The following is a 19,800-nucleotide window of genomic DNA, read 5'->3' on the forward strand; positions in this document are numbered from 1 at the left end:
TTCTTCTGGTTCATATGTAATCCGCGCAGGGCTCCTTCATTGCTAACGCATATTTATTGATGTCTTCGATTATTTCCGCACCTCTTAGCATATTTGGCAGTCCACGATCGATCTCGTGCGCATTTACCCGCTGTTAGAACTCTCTCCTTTTCGCCCCATAGGGCACCATAACCGGTAAGCGGGGGCAAGCGGGTCAAGAAACTGCGTCCCCGAGAAGCAAAGGGCTCACAGAGCACTCCTCCACACCGCTGAAAAAAACAAAAACAAAACAAAACAAAAAAACCATTCACCCAAATGACCCAAGCACACTCCCCGCATCGGGCGGCTTCCCTCTTTGCGATACCGTAATGGAGCCAGCTGATGGGGTTCTCAATTAGCGGACCAGGTAAACGGGTTGTGCCCCGTACGCGGCGACGACGCCAAGGTCGCCGAGGTCATCGTACGTCTTTGAGGCGCCGCGCGACGCGGTCAGGTGCGGGCTGCCGAGCGCCCTTCCTTCCCCCTCTTTCCTTTTGCAACGCGCATTTAGTCAGCCGCCGCTCATTAGTATACCTCCCGATAGAGAAGACCAGCGGAGAGTCGCTCCGCGACGCCATGGAGGCCCGCGGGCAGCAGCCGTGCAGGGTGCCCCGCCGGGCCGCGGAGGGAGCGCACGCGCGCGCCACTCGATGGGCGGAGCGAGGCCACGTGATGCAGGCACCGCCTGTCATTGGTTGGCGGCCGGGTCTCCGAGCGGCAGAAAAACGTGCCGGTCGCTAGAGGTGGTCGCAGAGAGCTTGGAATATGCACAGCGAGACGCCCGCAACGACCGCCCTGCCGGCGGCTCCGTCCGACCAGGGCCCGCTCAGCGCGGGCCTGACGCCCCGCGGGGCCGCCTTCAGCATCGAGGCTCTGCTGGGCCTGGGACCCGAATCACCCGATTCATCCACGCCCGCACCTTCTTCCGGCTCCGAGAGCTGCGGCGGCGCCGAGAGTCGCCGAAGGCCCGACACCTGCAACGGCGGCGGCGGGGGCCGCCGCCAGAGCTCGGAGCCGCGGCCAAAGCGTGTGCGCACCATCTTCAGCGCCGAGCAGTTGGAGCGCCTCGAGGCCGAATTCCAGCAGCAGCAATACATGGTGGGACCCGAACGACTGTACCTGGCCGCTTCACTGCGACTCACGGAGGCCCAAGTCAAGGTGTGGTTCCAGAACAGGCGCATCAAGTGGCGCAAACAGCATCTTGACATGCAGAGGCTCGCCCACGCCGCTTCCAAGCTGCCACCGCTGTGACCCCCCCCCCCCCCCCCCCCGAGTGAGAGCGAGAGAGAGACTCAGCCTGTACATAAGATGTGCCTATATCTGCAGAGTGCGCCCTAGAGACGCTGTTTTCTATATGAGCGGCCGCTAACCCATGCCTTCCCTTCCTGTGTAAATACGCCCGGCCCAAATAAACCACGCTGATACATGCATCTCCCCCAGTTCTTGTGCTGCCCCCCTCAGGTAGTTCTGCGCCCAGCTGGCGTCCACGGTTCGCCGAGTCGATGCTTCCTGGGCGCAGCCTCCTCTTCGCGGTTCCGTGCCCGGGGCGCCTTCTCTGCAACGCTCGGCTGTGAAGAGGCGCAGAACCCTTCTCGCACCGGCGTTGACTCGAGGAGGCGCTCCGAGCCCGTGACTATATGTAAGCTACCTATGCGCTACTGTGCACCACTACCAGCCACGTTCACCCTAGGCGCCGACGTTGCACGGGCGCATGGCCATACTTTAATTCTCAGCGTTACTTTGTTTTGGTTATCAAGTCGTCGTCGGTAATGATTTTAAATTCTTGATTGACGAACGCGTATTTTATGGTGTCGGCAGCAAGTTGAGAATTTCGTGAGCAAGTAGCCTTGGTCTCGCTGTGCTGTTTTTGTTTTACCTACACCCGTCGCTTCAAAGCACACGCAAAGACGCTCCAAAAATCTTTATTGGACACTTAAGCCGGGAAAAGGAAGCTGAGCCTCTTATTTGCGTGTGCGCACGCAAATTTGTATAGAGGGGCGCACAGCGTGATTTTTCGATTATCGGTTGCGAGGACATTTGGTTCTTTTATGGCATCCGCGTTGTCAAAACTTCCGTGACAAGACGTAAACCCGGCACTAAAGGTAAACGGACTAAGGTGCTGTACGGGATTATGCACAGCCTCCGCATTTGTGTGGATGCGCTGCAAATCACCTCAGCTTCGTAACTAAAGCGCTCGTAAGCACCGTGATCCGTTTATCCCTTGTGATGCTAACGACTCGAGTTGAAGCACACTGTGCTGGATATTTTGAGCACTGGAAGCGTTGACTGTTCTGCAAAGAATGTAGGCTTGCGGAACCTTTACTTTAAACCCACCGTACCGTTATTCAATGTGAAAGCATTTCAATCCGGTTAATTTCTGATAAAAAAAGATACCTATACAAGCAGGGTGTCGGAACGAAATGTTTTTCGTTCCACTGAAAAAAAGTTGCGTTTACGTTCGGCTTCGGAGCGAAAAAAAAAAAAAAAAGATCCGTAACGCTTCATAACGGTTTTGGTTCGCACGCAAAATTTTTCGAAGCAAATTAACGATAAACACATAGTATTGATTTTTCTAAATTAGTTCATTATGAATTCTGAGATCATCTTCAGTGCCTTGAGTCAAGATACTGAGCACGATCCCCGAAACAGCACGTCATCGAGCGTACTCGCCGAAATTCGAGACCACTGTTCCGGTAAAACGGAACTTAAACTAATAATAATAATAATAATATTTGGGGTATAACGTGCCAAAACCACTTTCTGATTATGAGGCACGCCGTAGTGGAGGACTCCGGAAATTTTGACCACCTGGGGTAAACGAACATAAACGCACGATAGAACTTCGGTAACAAAGCTTCGTATACCCGTAGAAAACGAAACGATAACCTCTTCAGCTTGCAAGCACTGGGTTTTGCTGCGATGCCGATCTGCTAGTGCACCGAGCGGCAGGCTTGTATGTATTAGTGGAGCACTCGACCGGCTATCGCTCGCACTATCCCTGCCTGAGATACGCGCTTAAGCGGACCCCTGAGGTCCGCGCTAATTCGGACGTAGCCTGATGTCGGTCGTTTCGGATTGCCGACTTTCTCCTCGAACCGAAAACCGGTCAAGAACATTTCGGTGTCACTCCGAAGCCAAAAATATATCAATAACATTTCGGTTACGTCTTCGTTCCGGTCGAAAATATCGTTTTGTTTCGTTTTTTGTTTTCGTTCCATTCCGACACACTGCCTACAGGCGATCAATTTTTGCTTTCTATCAGAATACGGCCTTCAAGTCAGCGCAACTTTAGCACGCAGGGATGGAAGGTTCTGCACACCTTTCGGATTTTGCGGTTTAAGCTGTATTCACAGGAAGGGACTGGTCTCCCAATCAGTCCGCTGACAAGCGTAGCCCGACTGAGCTGCAACGAATCATGCCGCAAGCGCCTCGTCAGTGCATGACTTCCTTTCTTGCGACGTGATTCCGCGGCAGTGAGCCACGTCGTGCTCATCCTCGGACTGAGCCGGCGATCCGCCTCGTGGTGTGAATCCAGCTTTATAAAGACCGCACTCGGCTGCTTGCACCGGCTATACAGGTAAACTTGCCTTATACTTCAAGCAGTTCAGCGGACAACCGCGCTTCATTTTAGAGCCGGAATTTATATCGTCCGACAATGCACCGGTAAGAATTACGTGGTATCCGTGCATGATGGACGAGAAACAATAGACCAATGCCTCTCTCTCTTTTTCTTTGTTTATATAGAGTATTTACGTGTCAAGTGTGGGAGAGAGAACAAAATACCGGCTTTATGATAGAGTACTGCATATGTACACAGCATTTAGACTTAATGTGTCCTTCTCGCTTTCGAATCTGTGCAAACGGGTGGCTGCCAGGTGATTTTACTGAACGATGTCCCAAATGTATCCTAGCCAAACGAAAGGACCACTTGAAGAGTCAAACTCAGGCCAAACCTTTGAAAAAGAACCACCAAAATTATCTTCCTTTGAAGTGAAAACCGGCGACACGTTAAAACGAAACGTTCTGGAGACTCACTCTCATTACAGAAATGACACTGCGGCCGCTACTGCTGTTGTTGTAGTGAGCCAAGGCACCTCAATGGACCATGCTCACTGTGAGAGATTGGCCAAGCTTATTGATCAAGCTTGAAGTAGTAACTTAGCGCGATAAAAAACACGGAAACAAGAAAGGTGGACAAGGACCTTGTCCACCTTTCATGTTTCCGTGTTTTTTATCGCGCTAAGTTACACTTCAATTATGGACGACCAACTAGCCCAACAATCAACTCTTCTAGGATCAAGTTTGATTGGTGCCCTGATGTCCTGGCCGGTCACTGTAGACTGGCACATATGCAAGCGGTGGGAGATAAACCAAGGGTATTCCTCTAATTCGTCTCATACAGTATAAAAAAGCAAAAAACTGCAATTTATAGTGCCTTAGCCTAATTATGCTGTTGCCATATCTACCTAAGCTAACGATAAACTTAATTATGGTTCCTTTTAGCCATATTAATAATTAAAAGAATACTACAAAGCTGTAATGCCACATAGATTTTGTCTAATCGTCAAACAGGTTAAATTGAACGACTGCTATGTACATAGCACTTAAAGTATGACCTAAGATGGATAACCCCTGAAAAGAAAAAAAAAATTAATTTTGAAAAATGTTATCTCCTCATCTCAAGAAGTCTAAGCAGCGACCATATGCATAAGAAGAGGAAAATGACATGTCGGCAGTGTAGGAGAAAAGTGTAGCTATTTTGGGATGATTATATGCAGAAGCTGCCTGCAGGGCAGAAGATTACAACGCTGATATATATATATATATATATATATATATATATATATATATATATATATATATATATATATATATATATATATATATATATATATATATATATATATATATATATATATAAGAGTTAGCTACAGGATGTGGTGAACTCGTGCTCTAATATACGAATATGCCATCGTTTGCGGTATTGTTACATACAGGCGAAAGTACCGCTTCGCGGGAATTCCTAAGTCACGAAAGTGTCATATAACGGTAGCAATTTCGAGAATAGTAAGAAGGCACCTCCGAGACTTGCAAATTTTATTCGGTGGGAAATTTGCTTACATCAGGACGCTAAGTGCTCATGTGATACTTTTTCGATAACTGCTCCGAACTAAAATATGTCGGAAGTGTAGAACGAAAAATATAATTCGTCGTAATGTCTGTGATTAATCTCTGTAATTATAAGAAGTGGCAGTGGACAACTATGTAATAAAAATAGTTGAATTCCTTCCGCGGCAAGAAAATGCGTTCACATAACAATTTGGGTACAAACATAAGCCTTTATACGGCGCTGCGCATCTGACGTATGACGCAACAAGCATAGTCTTCAAGCTTGGATTTATCCGAATCATCCGATTATACGCTTTATCCCGCCCAGTCGAGTGATAGTGATACCATATTCGACAACCTACTTCAAGCTTCGCTAAAATAGAAAACGTGTGAGTGCGCGAAAGCACTTGCAGGTCAACTATTTCGTGGCGATGACGGTAGCACAATTTACCCAATTTACCCCCTGATTTTGCCGCATTTTCGCGTTCACTCCCGCCGGTATGCGCGCCTGCGAAACATGGATAGCATGCCTATGCCAACTCTCGCAATTTTTTTTTCGCGAAGTTTACGAATTTAGGCCCGTTTTACGATTTTACGAATGGGGCGTCTATTTTTTTAGAAAAAGAAAAGAGTAATTTCGAAAATGCTCGCACATCGGTCTCTCTATAACTGCTGTTTCAAGTCTTGTAATGGCCAAAGGATGTAAGACTGATGCTTGTTTCGAGCAAATTTGCACGAACAAGTTCTTGGAGCAAGTGAAATTGACAACAGATAAGTCGCTGAAAGGGTCACGTGCGATATACAGAAACAGTTTGCTGCTTGTCGTTATTTGCTGTTCCAACTTTCTCGCTGCTCGGTGTGCTGTGTCCGATATAGGATTCTTCAGAGAAAGCTAGTTAAATAAAACTGGGCAGAAATCATTGGAGTATGATTGTCAGAAGTCAATTCGATAGCTTCCGGGGAGACTTGCTGAGATGTGACACTCATTGGTTAGCTCTGTGTTTCTTTCTTTTCTATTTTTTTCTCCTGTTTTAAAGTTGTTGCGCGAAATACGAAAAAAAAAAAAACGCGCAAAGTGGGCGGGCGCCCGTCTTCCGCAGCGCCTTCAAAACGGGTTTTAGATAACTATCTCTATCTTAATGGTTCACTTGACGACCGCGCAAAAGTGACCAGGCGTCAGTGCAGTTGTTGGCTAAAGGAAGCCACACCACGTGACACCGTAAACTATAGAGCAGTGCCCGCCCAGAGTGTCTTACAATTAGAGGGAACTCTGGCGCTATAGTTTCTGCAGGAGCTGCTACGGGGGGCCGGTTCAGCTAGCGAGGGAATTAGATGGGTTTGCCCAAAACTCCGTCCTTCCGGACTGAAACGGCTTCGCGACTTTGTAAAATTTTCAACACAATGTTGCGTGATAAGTAAATAAATAAACATTACCGAAATTGACCGACGGCGGGATTCGAACACAGGACATCTAGCACGGGATCCCGATATTGAAAGTATTACGCCACGGACGTATGCATCGACGAGCGACATAGAACGCCCTTACGAATTTCTGGCGGGCAAGCTGCAGCGTGATGAGACGCTTGGCGCGTTTCAATTTGACCACCTCGACATGTTGAGCCACTGCACTTACAGTATAGCGATTGTGCGTGTTCGCGGAGTATTCTGCACTTAGTAAAGTATAGATCGCTTTGAAATTTAGGAAAATGAAGACAGATAAAGCGTAATAAACAAAGCCACAAGAACGTCCGAATCCACAAGTATACGAAGACTGGACAAATCCGTGTACTTCCCATCCTTCCCATGGTCGCTGAACGATCGCAGCGTCAGAGCTCCCTCTAGTAATTGCTGCATGAAACTATACATATATATATGTGTATAGCTATATATATATATATATATATATATATATGCACGATTACGATTGCTCTTAGCAGCCGCCAACAGGTTACACTGTCCGCCTTGTCATTTCAAGGCGGTCGCCAAATCAACCATTTATACATGTCAGTTGCTTGAAAGCTTTGAGGTTGCTTTGAGAACAATTCACCCGCGAGCTCTCACTTCGCTTTATCATTTTGTTTTTCGTGTTGAGCGCCCCAACATACAATTAAAATAAGTTTTGATGTTTAACGTCCCGAAATTTCACAGTGCATATAGGGTTATGACACATGACGGACGCCGCAGGTGGATGATTGGGGATTAATTTCGGCCACCTATAGGATTCTTTAACGTGCAGCCAATGCTCGGTATACGAGGGTTTTTGTATTCCGCGCCCATCGGAAAGCACGCATGAAGCCGCGGCGGCCGGGAATCGGACCCGCGACCTCGTGCTCAGGAGCACTAAGAAAAATAACTAAGTTTGCTTGGAACTATGTATACGTTGTGTGAAAACTGTGCTTGGCAGAAAATGACGTTCGTTCTATGCGCTTTATAAGGAATTAAATTAGAGCGTCTATATCATTGACATTGGTTGCGCATTGCAGAGAAGCGTTGCTCCTAATGTATGATTCTAGATGTTTCTGACCATTACCAGGCCATTTCTCCTTTATGCCGATGTATTAAATAATAACGTCAGGAGCAGACGGACTGCTGAAGACGGATTTGCTGTTTTCCATTTGGTGCCACCTGAGCGGTAGAATTTAAATTAACCGCTCTGTAATTAACTGATATATCACAGTCGAATGGGGCATTAACGTAAATACACGAGCTAACAATAGAAAGAAGAACAAAGGAACGTTGCGAAGCATGAATCGCGTCACAGCGCTCCTGTTAGTCACCAATGTCTCTTTGTTAACACGACAATAATAATAAAAGTGAGCTTAAGTTTATCGGAGTGGAAATTCGGGCCGGTTGGTCATTCATGATTTTCTAACAGCAGCGCGTAAAACGAGGGACAAACATAGCAGACATACACAGCGCTGCTTGTGTTTCTATTACGTTCGTCCCTCATTTCATGCGCTAATATTAGATGATCGTTACTTTCATCTTCTTAAAGTCCACCTCGACCCGCCGTGGTTGCTCAGTGGCTATGGTGTCGGGCTGCTGAGGACGAGATCGCGGGATCGAATCCCAGCCGCGGCGGCTGCATTTCGATGGGGGCGAAAATACCCGTGTGCTTCGATTTAGATGCACGTTAAAGAACCCCAGGTGGTCGAAATTTTCGGAGTCCTCCACTGCGGCGTGCCTCATAATCAGAAAGTGTTTTTGGCACGTTTTTTTTTTTTTTTTTGTGTCCACCTCATTCATTACCAACCTTAGTTACATCTCTCCCGGAATTCACACGTTCAAACTCGCGACACATTACATAAATAAAGGAAAGGCAGCGAACACTATGTTAAAAAAAGAAAGATGAGGGTTTTACGTCCCGAAACCGCGCGCGATCTGATTATGAGGCACGCTTTGGTCGGGGACTTGGCAATAATATTGACCACCCGTAGCTTCTTATAACACACACATAAATCTAACTACAATACAGTGTTTTCGAATTCCGCCAATCGGAATGCGCAGCCACCGCGGCCGCGATCGCGCCCCCGACCTCCCAGCGCCATAGCTACTAAATTACAGCGGCTGGTTTGTTGAGGTTTTTTTTTTTTTTTTGCACACGTGTTCTGCCGCGTACGAACAAGCAGGACACTTGCGTATTTGATCAACGCTACTGTTACTGCCTTTATGGCAGGGCCGTGTCGCGCGGCGTTCACACAACTTACAGTACTACTACTACTAATGGCAATGATAATAATAATAGTAATGATAATAGTAATAATAAAGCTTCCGTAGTCGTACTCACAAAGGTTTTCTTTGTGCATATACGGCATTCTCCGACACGAGTTTCACATGCCAAGGAGGAAGTGTGATGACAACGGTGCATGCACAATAACCTGCTGGTCTGCGTTTCAGGGCGAGGGGAAAAGCGCACGTGTGAAAGAAATAACACGGGGAAGAAGAAAAAAAAAGAAACGAAGCGTAGTCACGTGGCATTGCGAGCTAGCGTTATATATGCGCGTCTGGCGCCTGTCGACCACCCGACGTAAAGAATCCCGTTGGTTGCTCGGCCCCTTCCGGCGGCCATCGCTGACGCCCGCGCGCATGTCTGTTCTCCGTGTGGTATATAGCCGCCAAACCGAGGGCACAAGAGACAGTAGGTGCAGCCATACTCCCAGAGGCGGTGGTAAATCGTTCTAAGTGTTTGTTGGCGGTCTTGGTCTGCAGCACGTCACCGTTGTAACAATAGTGCCGCAATTTCTCGATAAACTTACCGCGACGCTCAGTATCAGAGAGAGGAGAAAATGGTACTATATACATGCAACTATAACATATCCAGCTCGAATATAACTCATAAGCGCGCCATCGTTGACTCGCGTTGCATAAACCTATTGGCCAAGATATCAGCATATTCTATGGTAATTAAGGCCTGCCAATTGGTTCGAAGATCAAGCGCATACTATACATGACAGTTGGTGAGCATAGTTCGAGTGCAATGAAAACACATATTATATAGTGTTATCGCGCATTTAATGTGATTAGAGGTTACTGTAGCTTTCGTTGGCCATGTTTTGTATACTATATATACCACGACGTTGCGTTCCGTTCTTGGCATCAATTGGAAACAGCCCGTATTGCCTTTCAAGCATTTCGTTACAATTTATTGTTATATATATAGGATGTGCAGCCCCACTTAAATACTCATCTCGCCTTGATTAATACCTAAGTTTCCTCACATGTAGCTGAACAAGGAAAAAATGAAGTGCGATGTAGTCGTGTCTGTTTAAAAGCCTCAGAAGGTTGTTTCATTGATGGAGTTTAACGTTCAGAACCAACACGTGGGGCTATGACCAGGGCTTGACCACCTGGGGCTGTTTAAATTGCACCCGAACCAAGACTTTTTTCGTTCCTTTTTAATTCACCCTTGACTGGAATGCAGTGGGTGCGGCCGAGATCGGAACTCAATATGTATAAAGCAAATCCGTTTGCAGATTTCAGTGTTTAAATCACGCAAAACCACATTTCGCCATATGGCAGACATCCTATATTGCCTTTTCCTTGTGTGCGCGTCCTTTGTGTTTCGCTGGTGCCCCATTTTTTCAAGTTCATCCTATATTTATATTCATCCGAATGAATAGTACTGCTCTTGGCGCCTTTTGAGGACGACGCAAGCACTATAGATTGAAAAAAAGTACGTCACATACACACTCATTATACACGCTAACAATTGCGCAAATAACGGAAGCGACCGCTGCCAAATATTCAAAACCCACGGTTGGTAAACAGGGCTCGGGCGGCGGCAGCGAGCCATGGCTACCTGGACTGAGGAGGCCACCCACCTTTGGGCTCAAGAAGCCTGGTCTCACAATAAAGTTTATTTCTCTCCCCCACGTCGGGTTAACTCTGTGCCCATATAGTACATTCTCGTACCTCTACATGTCGTAGGCACACTTGGCTGGCTTGGCGTGTACGAAAAAAAAGTTACCGCGTATGCATGAAAAAGATACTCCCCTGACCAACTCTAAATAATAAAAGCTTTGTACGCGTTTAATCAGCCACCGTGTAAACAAACACACGTTCATTGCCTTATTATTATTATTTTTTGTAGACCAAGAAATTCACATAACAAGAACGCGTGTCAATTATTTACATCAGCAAAAGGAAGCAGTAGTTACCGATGAAACTGTCGGGCAAAATGGTGGCGCTTGCAGCAACTACAGCCTTTGGGTTGCACTATATACTCGTGAGCCCGGGACCAAGGTTTACTGCTGTAGAAACTCGAAACCGAGCAATTGAATTATTCCAGATCTGAGACCGGAAGTGATTTGTTTCAAGCTAAAGGTTTAGCATGAAAGTGCACGGTACATCCTAAACAATACGTGCCGGCAATGTGTTACCGGACACGCTGTAGTGTACTTGTGCACTTTAATGGAACCCCTGGTGGTCAAAATCAATCCAGAGTCATGTTCCATATACACGATGTCCCTCATAAGCCACTGTGCCAGTTTCGGGACGTTATAATGAAACCCCACAATAAATCCGTAGATTTGCCTCCGAAGTATTTTCTTCAGTCACACGACTTCTGGTGTATACACTGGGTGCCAATAAGGAGCCCGACTTTACGGCGTGCTCATTTATTGGAGCCCAGGTGCACGCGCGCGCCTCTCGTAATCGGGAGTGTACACGATAAATCGACTCTCATTTTGCGCCACTCGTGACGTTCTGGTAAATTAAATATATCCGAAGCCTTCCAGATACTTGTTGTCCAATCATATATCTGAAAGGCTTTTTCGTTGGTTCCTTTATTAAAACAGCGCAACCGCGGTCTGTCTACAGTTTCAAGAAGCACAACGCAAACATGCTCGTTGAACCATTCCCCTTCTTAACGTGATCAGCGACGTATAGAATACATTCAAAAGTTGCCGCAAACACGGCGCGGGCCCCCGTTACACATGCCCAAAAAAAGTGAATCTCTGTAACACTGCTTTAAGTAAGCTGAAAAAAAAAATGCGAATATTTGGTCGTTATATCAAATCCGTGCGTAATACATGCAGCATCGCGCAAGTACTTAAAAATCATTCAGCAACGTGAACAACGTCCATGTATTGACGCATGCACATAGCAGTTTCATTTGCGAAGTGCACTACCGGTGGCTCGATATTACGGCCTCGTCCCGCGCCCAGCACTAGCTATGACACCTTCGTGTTGCTTGCAAGAGCGGTCCGGACCTATCTTGCAATTTTCTCGAAGGCACGCTGCCCTTGTGACCATTTTGGTGTTGGGAATCAACTTGCGCGAACGTTTACCTCTACACACAAAAAATATTGGAGCTTCGTCACCGCTGTTAATTCTCGCATCGCCCGGCAGCCACCGCTCTTCTAGTTGCGGCGACATGCAAACATAACAACGAAGAAGCTCTTACGACGTCTTTCTCCTTGTGAATGAACTTACGTGTTTAAACTTACCTTTCGCGAAACTTTGTTCGTGAGTCAATTTTGTAACTACGAATTCTGACCAAAGAGAACTGACCATGAGTTCAAGTCAGCATGAAGTACTCAAGCGTCAGCCACAAATGTGGCCCACCACCAAACACCTATGGCAACATGATCACTGTCGCGTCATCATATCATTATGACGTCAACGGGAAAAAAAGCAGACACCGTGCACTGTGCAGGTAATGACATTATGTCGAGGGAGACAGCGCTAATAAACACAAAATGCTTTGGTTTCTGCAACAATATTCGGAGCCAATTTTCCATAGGCGCAGCAAAACTGTCTTCAGCAGAACACGCGCCGCCACAAGAGGAAAAAAGAAGTGCAGCCGCATGGCCTCGTGCGGCTCTTGCTCGTTCTGAGAAGAAGACGAAGACGAAGTATACGTCGCCATTCCTCATTCGAAGCAAAGGAACAAGCAAGGTAGAAGCAACCATTGTTTTGGCCAAACCCTCAGATGTGCTCCTAATATCTAGGCTCTACACCTAAGTCTACAGCCATCATGCCGAACCAGGTCTCCCTGATTCAAGCCCACATGGCCATCACGCGATCAACACAGGCAAAATTTACCGTGCCAAGGCGAGAGAATACGCAACGCCTGAACATCGCCAAACGGCACGACATGTCGGTGTTGCGGGAGCAGCTGCACAGGCGCACCAGGTACGACAACACTCTTCTTCATGACGAGTCGGGAAGGCCTCGAGCATCTGCGATGGGCCTTACTACTCGTCGATCCGTCCGCAGATCCACTGTGCACTACCTCGGCGTTCGTGGCAGCCATGTCGAGCTGCGTCTGCGCTTCACCAACTTACTGACGCAGCTCACCCATGTACGGGATTCCTGTACATGGCGTTCGTGGTGGCGAAATCCAGCGCTGGCGGCCAACAGAAACCATTGTGGAGTCTGCTTCTCAAAACGGCGAAACAGCGACGTCCTCGGGGCCAGACACGACTTGTGCCAGTGCCTCAACCACTTGCTGGCTCAGCTCGAGTGAGTGCGGCAATCTGTACATACTGTTCGTGAGGGCGACTATAGGGATAACGGTCAGCAGCAGGAGTTGTGGATCCTGCTTCTCAAGACTCCGTGTCGGTGCATAACTGGCTGTGACTGTTTGTTGGCGCCCCCGCATCGCTACTTGCAGCGAACACGTTTCTCGCGATGGAGACCGCCGGTCGTGGAACGGGCGACGAGACGTCTGCATGGCACATGTGCACGTCGTCTCATTAACAGAGTATATATACCCGCTTCGTAATAAGTTGTTCTCAAACTGATCTGATGGAATAAAACAATACATTCGATGCTCATAACTGATTGATGTTGCTGCTGTGACGTTGACCTTAATTGAACTGAACATCTCGTTAACTCATCGCTGAAATCATCGTGCCCAATGCAGGGTTCCATTCAGTGGTCTATGCCCACCAAAGAGCTGCAAGCGTCTGTCTGCTTATCGACAGCCTATTGAATCCTTAGAAAATCATGGACATCAGAACTTACATTCATGTAGCGACTCGATCATGCATATGGCATATCGGCTTCGCTCTGTGTACGAGTCTCTCAATGCCCACATTTATTCCACCTGCTGCCTCTACTGGCAGATGTTCACGTCTCGGTCATCGGCCAGGCCAGACCTTCCGCCGCCCTTTCATTCTTCTACAAACCACAAATAAGCTATACAGCATTTAGCGACATGAAATGATTTTCTTTACCTTTGCTAATGGTGCGGGCTATTTCTAGGACGTGCTTATGGCAGAATATGTGCTATAGATGCAGCGTCAATTGTCCGTGTCGAACAGTAATTAAGCTTCTATATATAGCGCGCACCACGTCTCCGTATGATTACGGTAGTTCTCCGCCTTGCACCTGCTGCGTTTTCCCGGGGCGGAATGGCTTGCCGCGCGCGGTCAGGCGTTTTTCGGTACAGTAAGACAGCATGACCAAAGCTTCCTTAATTTTATGCGAGACGGTATACGCTTGTATCAAATTTAATCGCATCTATAGAATTCGAGGTGCGCGTGATAAAACCGGTGTAGCGCAGCATTTTGCAGCAGTGCGCAGAAATGCAAAGGGGAATGCAACATGAGCACCAAAGCGTTTATCTAACTAGTATGTCAGTGAAATTTGTTCATCCATTAGCGATCATCGCATGATCGCTCGCGTCTGCCGTTGCGAAGGGTGTATTGTCGAAGAAAGCGTATCTCATTCTCTGCACTTCTGTCTTCCCTGAAAGACCCGGTTATACGCATGCATTGTAGGTGATACTATGTATGACAAACGTGACCAGCGTAAGTTACGTACGTATCAGCACGTCACCGTAGGCGTCACATGCAGCGTCACATGCTGTAACACTACGCGCAGAAGTTACCGATGGATTTCACACCCTCCTTCTTTGTACGCTCGGTATACGCGAATTGTAGAGTGCCTTGCCGTAACAGAAATTCAAGTCCATGCTAGCACCATGTATTGCGTTGTGATCTCTCTCACCATTCACTGCTCCCAAAGGGACAAATATCGATTTTCCTTTTCTTTCTTCTCGAAACGATCACAAGCGAGAGCGAAAGTATACTTGAGGCAGCGTGTTGTATGTCTCTGCCACTGGGGCTCTCCAAGTTTGTCGCCGTTCCATTTGGCCTCTGAAGGACATTTCAGAATGTCAATGTCCGCTCTTCTCTCTCTTTTGGCGCTCAGTAATGTTGGCTCATACAAGTGTGCGTTCATATTGGCGGTACTGCCCAAGCTGGCGGGAGCAGCGCGCCGCATCCAAGTTCGGCAGCCACTTTGTGCCGATCCGGCTGCCCGAGTAACCGATCTTGCGCCCGCGCTCACCAGCTTTTGGGGGAGGGGGTAGCATGGAGAATCAGCAACGACAACGCGGGGACAACATGGCGGCGGGCGCGGTGACACGTGTACCCGCGGCGACCGAGGCTGCCAGAGAGGTCGAGTGGGACTTGAACCCGGGCCGCGCTCGCAATTACAGCGCCAGGGGTCGGCCCGCCATGAATCAGGTGGCTCATGCTGCTGGCATGCGCGCAGCCGCATTCCGGCGCGACCCGTTATTGCAGCCCCGCGCGAGGAGACAGGGACCGCTGCTGGGGGAACAAAAGCGGCGACCGGGCGACATGCGCTAATCCAATAACTGGGGATCATCTGCCGCAGCGGACGTCGTCGGGACGCGCGCCATCCCCCGTGCTTCTCTTTCTGTCGCGGAGAGAACCTCGGGCGCGGGGAGGCAGAACGCGGCGCGCGCCCCCGCGCGGCGTGTTCCTGGGGGCCCCGCTTCCCTCCAAGCCGCTGACAGCACTCGAGTGTACGCCTCGTCACGCTCGCGATGGAGAGGTCGATTATGCGCACGTGCTCGGGGCGCTTCGCTGTTGTGCTCGGGGCGTGCAAAACGGCGCGCCGATCGGTGAATGGATTCGCAGGGGAAAAAAAAAAAGAAAAACGGCGCTCGCTTTCCGCAACTGAGCGTCGGGTTTGCATCGCCGGAAGCGATAGCACGGAGCCACTTAACGGCAGGGCGCCCACGGTTCGGTGTTTATTATCTATTGCTGTGATGGGCCCGACCTGAAAGGGCGCCGCTAGAAACCGCGAGAGCACGGCGACGTGCGTGGGTCACCGCTACAATGGTCTCGAGAGTGTTGCTCACGAGAAGATACGCACTAATTGCACTAAAAATGAAGCGTAATTAAAACCGCGAGTTATCAGATGCGTCGACAGTGGGATATCGAAACCGGTCTCCATATGATTATATATAAGGCACATAGGCAGACCTGTTCACGTGAGTGATGCTTGATGGAAAAGCCCCCAAAGTAATCACGCAGGCTTTACAACTTGCCGAACGCCGCAGCAATATAGTTTCGTGTTTGGCCGATCATTCGGCTGAATTGAGGTACATAAGTCAGGAATCATGCCATATATACTCGCGGACAACTTCCCGTGGCTATGAAGGGAAAGCTACGGGGTCGGAGCTTCTACACATGTGTCACCGCGCCAAGTAGTCCGGCGGCGTTTGACAGTGCGTTTGGTTGCTTGGAGCAGACGCTCAATGGACGCAGCTCCCACGTGCAACGGTTTCGCGTTTGCCCAGACGCGGAAGGGAAAAGCCGCAAAATAAGTAAACCTTTACATTCAGTGGCTTGCTTTGTCTTATTTAACTGTTGCTAATAGCGTGTTTATCTTTTCTCTACTCCAGCTTAAACTAACGTGGATAAAAATGAGGGACTCTTTTCAGCAGCGCTCTCAGTTGTTCGTGCTTTGCCTCCGTAGCTTTCCCTTCATAGCCACAAAAAGTTGTCCGCGAGTGTAGTGTTGATGCGCTGGCTTCAGAAAGGATGCATTAACGAAAGCATAATTTTCCTGCTGCAGATGCCCCACGTCAAAACCTCCTCGCCGAAACCCCGAACACATTTTTTTTTTTTTCATGTCAACGATCATGACTCGCTGCTCGTTTTCGTTGTTTTTAATTTCAAGCAATATGTGAATGCTATGACTGTTTACATTGAGTGTTTGATTGTTCTCGGGTTTTGTTTTATACTATATCTCAAAACAAAGAAAGACCAGAAATGCATTTTTCTGAGTTCTGGTGAGGAGTGCGAACCATGCATGCAATTCCTCAGAACTTCACTAAGCCAGCTCATTAAGCAGCTTCTTAATTCTAGCTGTCACCAACCTTGATGTCAACCCTAAGCTGAGCACTATCAGGTGACACGCAACTTCTCAGCACCGAGACGCGTGCTAATACATCCGTTTTGCACTTTTTCTTTCCACCATGCTGTGTGAGAATGGATAAAGCTCATGCAGGATATAGTCCATGACGCCTAGCGAACTAGAGGTATGCGTACGTGTGCGTGTTACCGGTGCATCCACGCGTGCAAACTCGAACTCTCGAAATCGGAAGAAAGTTGACAGCGTATGCTGTTAGCTATGTCGTACATATACATGAAAGCGTGCCGTAAAGTTTCGGTGATAGGGACTATTTCAGTGCAGTCTCAAGATACGGCAGCGACGTCGTAAGCGGGGTACCCAGTTCAGCGAGAAAGCGCAATCCGCCTTTTGCATGCTCCGAGTGCGCATGCGCTGTACCCTAGCGGCGAGGGCCGGGAACGTTTTGTACGGTGTCGGTGGTTCGTGGAGCCGACGACGTGCGCGTGTGCAATACAGCCTGCAGCATAGTCGACGTGGACGCGAACTCGTACTGTCGGCGCAATGCCGACGACGCGGTATTCGCGCTCTGTTTCGATAGAAACGTCAGCTGTACACCCCGACAATAATTTAACGTGCGGTACGTCACACTATAGGCCGACATGACACCGATGCCGACAAGTTGACCTGACGTCGGCGCCAATATTCGGCCGTCTAGTTGGCAGACTGTGTCAATGGGAGACGTATATTTTCATACTAGTAATGACGATCGACGACGCGACAGACGACAGTGAATCGTCGTATTGTGAGAGGCTTTCGTGCCGACGACGCCGACAAAACCAGTCTGCCGAACGCCGTGCGATCGGCAGACTGGCATTATGTGGACGAAGGTAAGACGAAGGAAACTGCGTTCAGTCCTGGCCATACTGACTTGAAGTGAACCACATTTATTATAGTACGGTGCATAGGCGCCGACTGGGAGGGGGGGGGGAGCCTACCCCCCCCCCCTCACATAATAATATTTGGGGTTTTACGTGCCAAAACCACTTTCTGATTATGAGGCACACCGTAGTGGAGGACTCCGGAAATTTTGACCACCTGGGGTTCTTTAACGTGCACCTAAATCTAAGCACACGGGTGTTTTCGCATTTCGCCCCCATCGAAATGCGGCCGCCGTGGCCGGGATTCGATCCCGCGACCTCGTGCTCAGCAGCCCAACACCATAGCCACTGAGCAACCACGGCGGGTCCCCCCTCACACACACACCCCCAAAGTGTAATTACCAGAGTTTTGTCAACCACATCATTCGAGGTTTCTTTTGACTTACCTCGACCTTTTAACCTAAAATTTTATTGTGACTAGTAGCTTACTTAGTGTTGGTAGCTTACTTAGTAGCTTAGTGTTTGCGCGGACGTGGATGGCTCTTAATTCAAATTTTCGCTTTATTTCTGCAAATCCTGACACTCGGAGGACAAGCGCATTAGAAGCACTAGCGGCAGCTGCCTCATCCGCATTTCGTTACTTCAGCATTGTTTTAAATTTCCACTGTAAACACCACGCATATACAGATATATTTCAATATGCACACCAATACAATGTTTATTATACTTTTGAAAGAGAAGGAGGTAGCCAATTAAAAATTATTTCCAAAGGTATGGATATCTTGTTCCTAAAGAATGAATATACTGCTGCATGTTCACCGCGCTTCAAATTGCTTTGCGTGCTATTTTGACCATGAAAAAAAGAAGGTTAAAAGGTTAACAAAAACCCGGGGCACTTCGCCGACCAAATAAAGATTTAAAAGAAAAGAAGACGTTTCGGCTCCCACACGGGAGCCTTGTTCACAGGTAAAATAAACAAAAGTGCTCGAGCAGCTCGCTTAAATAGTCTAGAACACGTGACGCAGGCAGCGCGCATACACTGACGGCAGATTGCCATCGCTCCTGTTCAGAGTGTGTGGCGTAGTCTGGATCATGAGGGACTCAAGATAAAGGCGTCGAGATAGCCCCTTTTCCCTGGCAAGGACACGTGCCTTCCCCCAGTCGATTGCGTGGCCGCTTGAAGTGGCATGCTCAGCCAAGGCACTGGATTTCACATTTTCTTTTTTGACGTCATAATTGTGCTGTTTAAGACGCCTTTCAAAGTCACCAGTTTCGCCAATATACACGTAGTCGCAATCCGCGCATGGGACAACGTACGCAACACCTGGGAATTTCTCTTTTGGTAATTTGTCCTTAACATTGACGAGTGATTGCCGTAGTTTCTGGTTTGGAATGTGTGCCACTTGAACATTGTATGAACGCAGAATACGGCTTAGAGCTTCACTCGTGGATGGGATATAGGGTATTCCGGCGCGCTTTTGACTAGAGGCAGCATGGGGTAACTGTGGACGTGCCATTTGTCGTTCGACAGCATTTAAGAAAGAGCACGGGTAACCACAGGCTGATAGTTCCCGCCGTACCACGCTTACGTCGGCTGCGTAGTCTTCTTGTCTCGTGCAGATTTTCTCCGCGCGTCGTAGAAGCGTCGAAACCACTGCCCTTTTGTGAGAAGCAGGTTGCAAGGAGCCGAAATGCAAGTAGCGTCCTGTGTGAGTTGGCTTTCTCGACGCCTTTATCTTGAGTCCCTCATGATCCAGACTACGCCACACACTCTGAACAGGAGCGATGGCAATCTGCCGTCAGTGTATGCGCGCTGCCTGTGTCACGTGTTCTAGACTATTTAAGCGAGCTGCTCGAGCACTTTTGTTTATTTTACCTGTGAACAAGGCTCCCGTGTGGGAGCCGAAACGTCTTCTTTTCTTTTAAATCTTTATTTGGTCGGCGAAGTGCCCCGGGTTTTTGTTAACCTTTTAACCATGTTTCATCCCGACCAGACGGGCTTCCGTCAAACACTGAACTTCATGAAAAAAAGAAGAAAAAAAAGAACCTGCAGACTTTAGTGACCCCTTCGGCAGACTCTTTTATCAACGGCGTGTGAAATTCATATGAATGATATGTGCCTCAGTACTGCTTCTATTTCCAGTAAGCAATGCTAACTAACGACTCACGAAATAAAAGA

At 48.2% G+C, this 19,800-nt stretch overlaps 2 protein-coding genes across 2 annotated transcripts; both read left to right on the forward strand.

The window, feature by feature from the left end:
• The first annotated feature begins 783 nt into the window (after nucleotides 1–783).
• On the forward strand, nucleotides 784–1,269 carry LOC142565826 (uncharacterized). The gene has a single exon (XM_075676372.1). It carries the CDS (start codon nucleotides 784–786, stop codon nucleotides 1,267–1,269), a length of 486 nt encoding a protein of 161 aa, XP_075532487.1.
• An 11,187-nt stretch (nucleotides 1,270–12,456) lies between these two features.
• On the forward strand, nucleotides 12,457–13,538 carry LOC142565964 (uncharacterized). The gene is made up of 2 exons (XM_075676597.1): nucleotides 12,457–12,762; nucleotides 12,847–13,538. The coding sequence occupies exons 1-2, from the start codon at nucleotides 12,605–12,607 to the stop codon at nucleotides 13,094–13,096; spliced, it is 408 nt and encodes a 135-aa protein (XP_075532712.1). The 5' UTR covers nucleotides 12,457–12,604; the 3' UTR covers nucleotides 13,097–13,538.
• Nucleotides 13,539–19,800: the final 6,262 nt, after the last annotated feature.

Source organism: Dermacentor variabilis, unplaced genomic scaffold, assembly GCF_050947875.1.
Source record: "Dermacentor variabilis isolate Ectoservices unplaced genomic scaffold, ASM5094787v1 scaffold_12, whole genome shotgun sequence".
NCBI lineage: Eukaryota > Metazoa > Arthropoda > Arachnida > Ixodida > Ixodidae > Dermacentor > Dermacentor variabilis.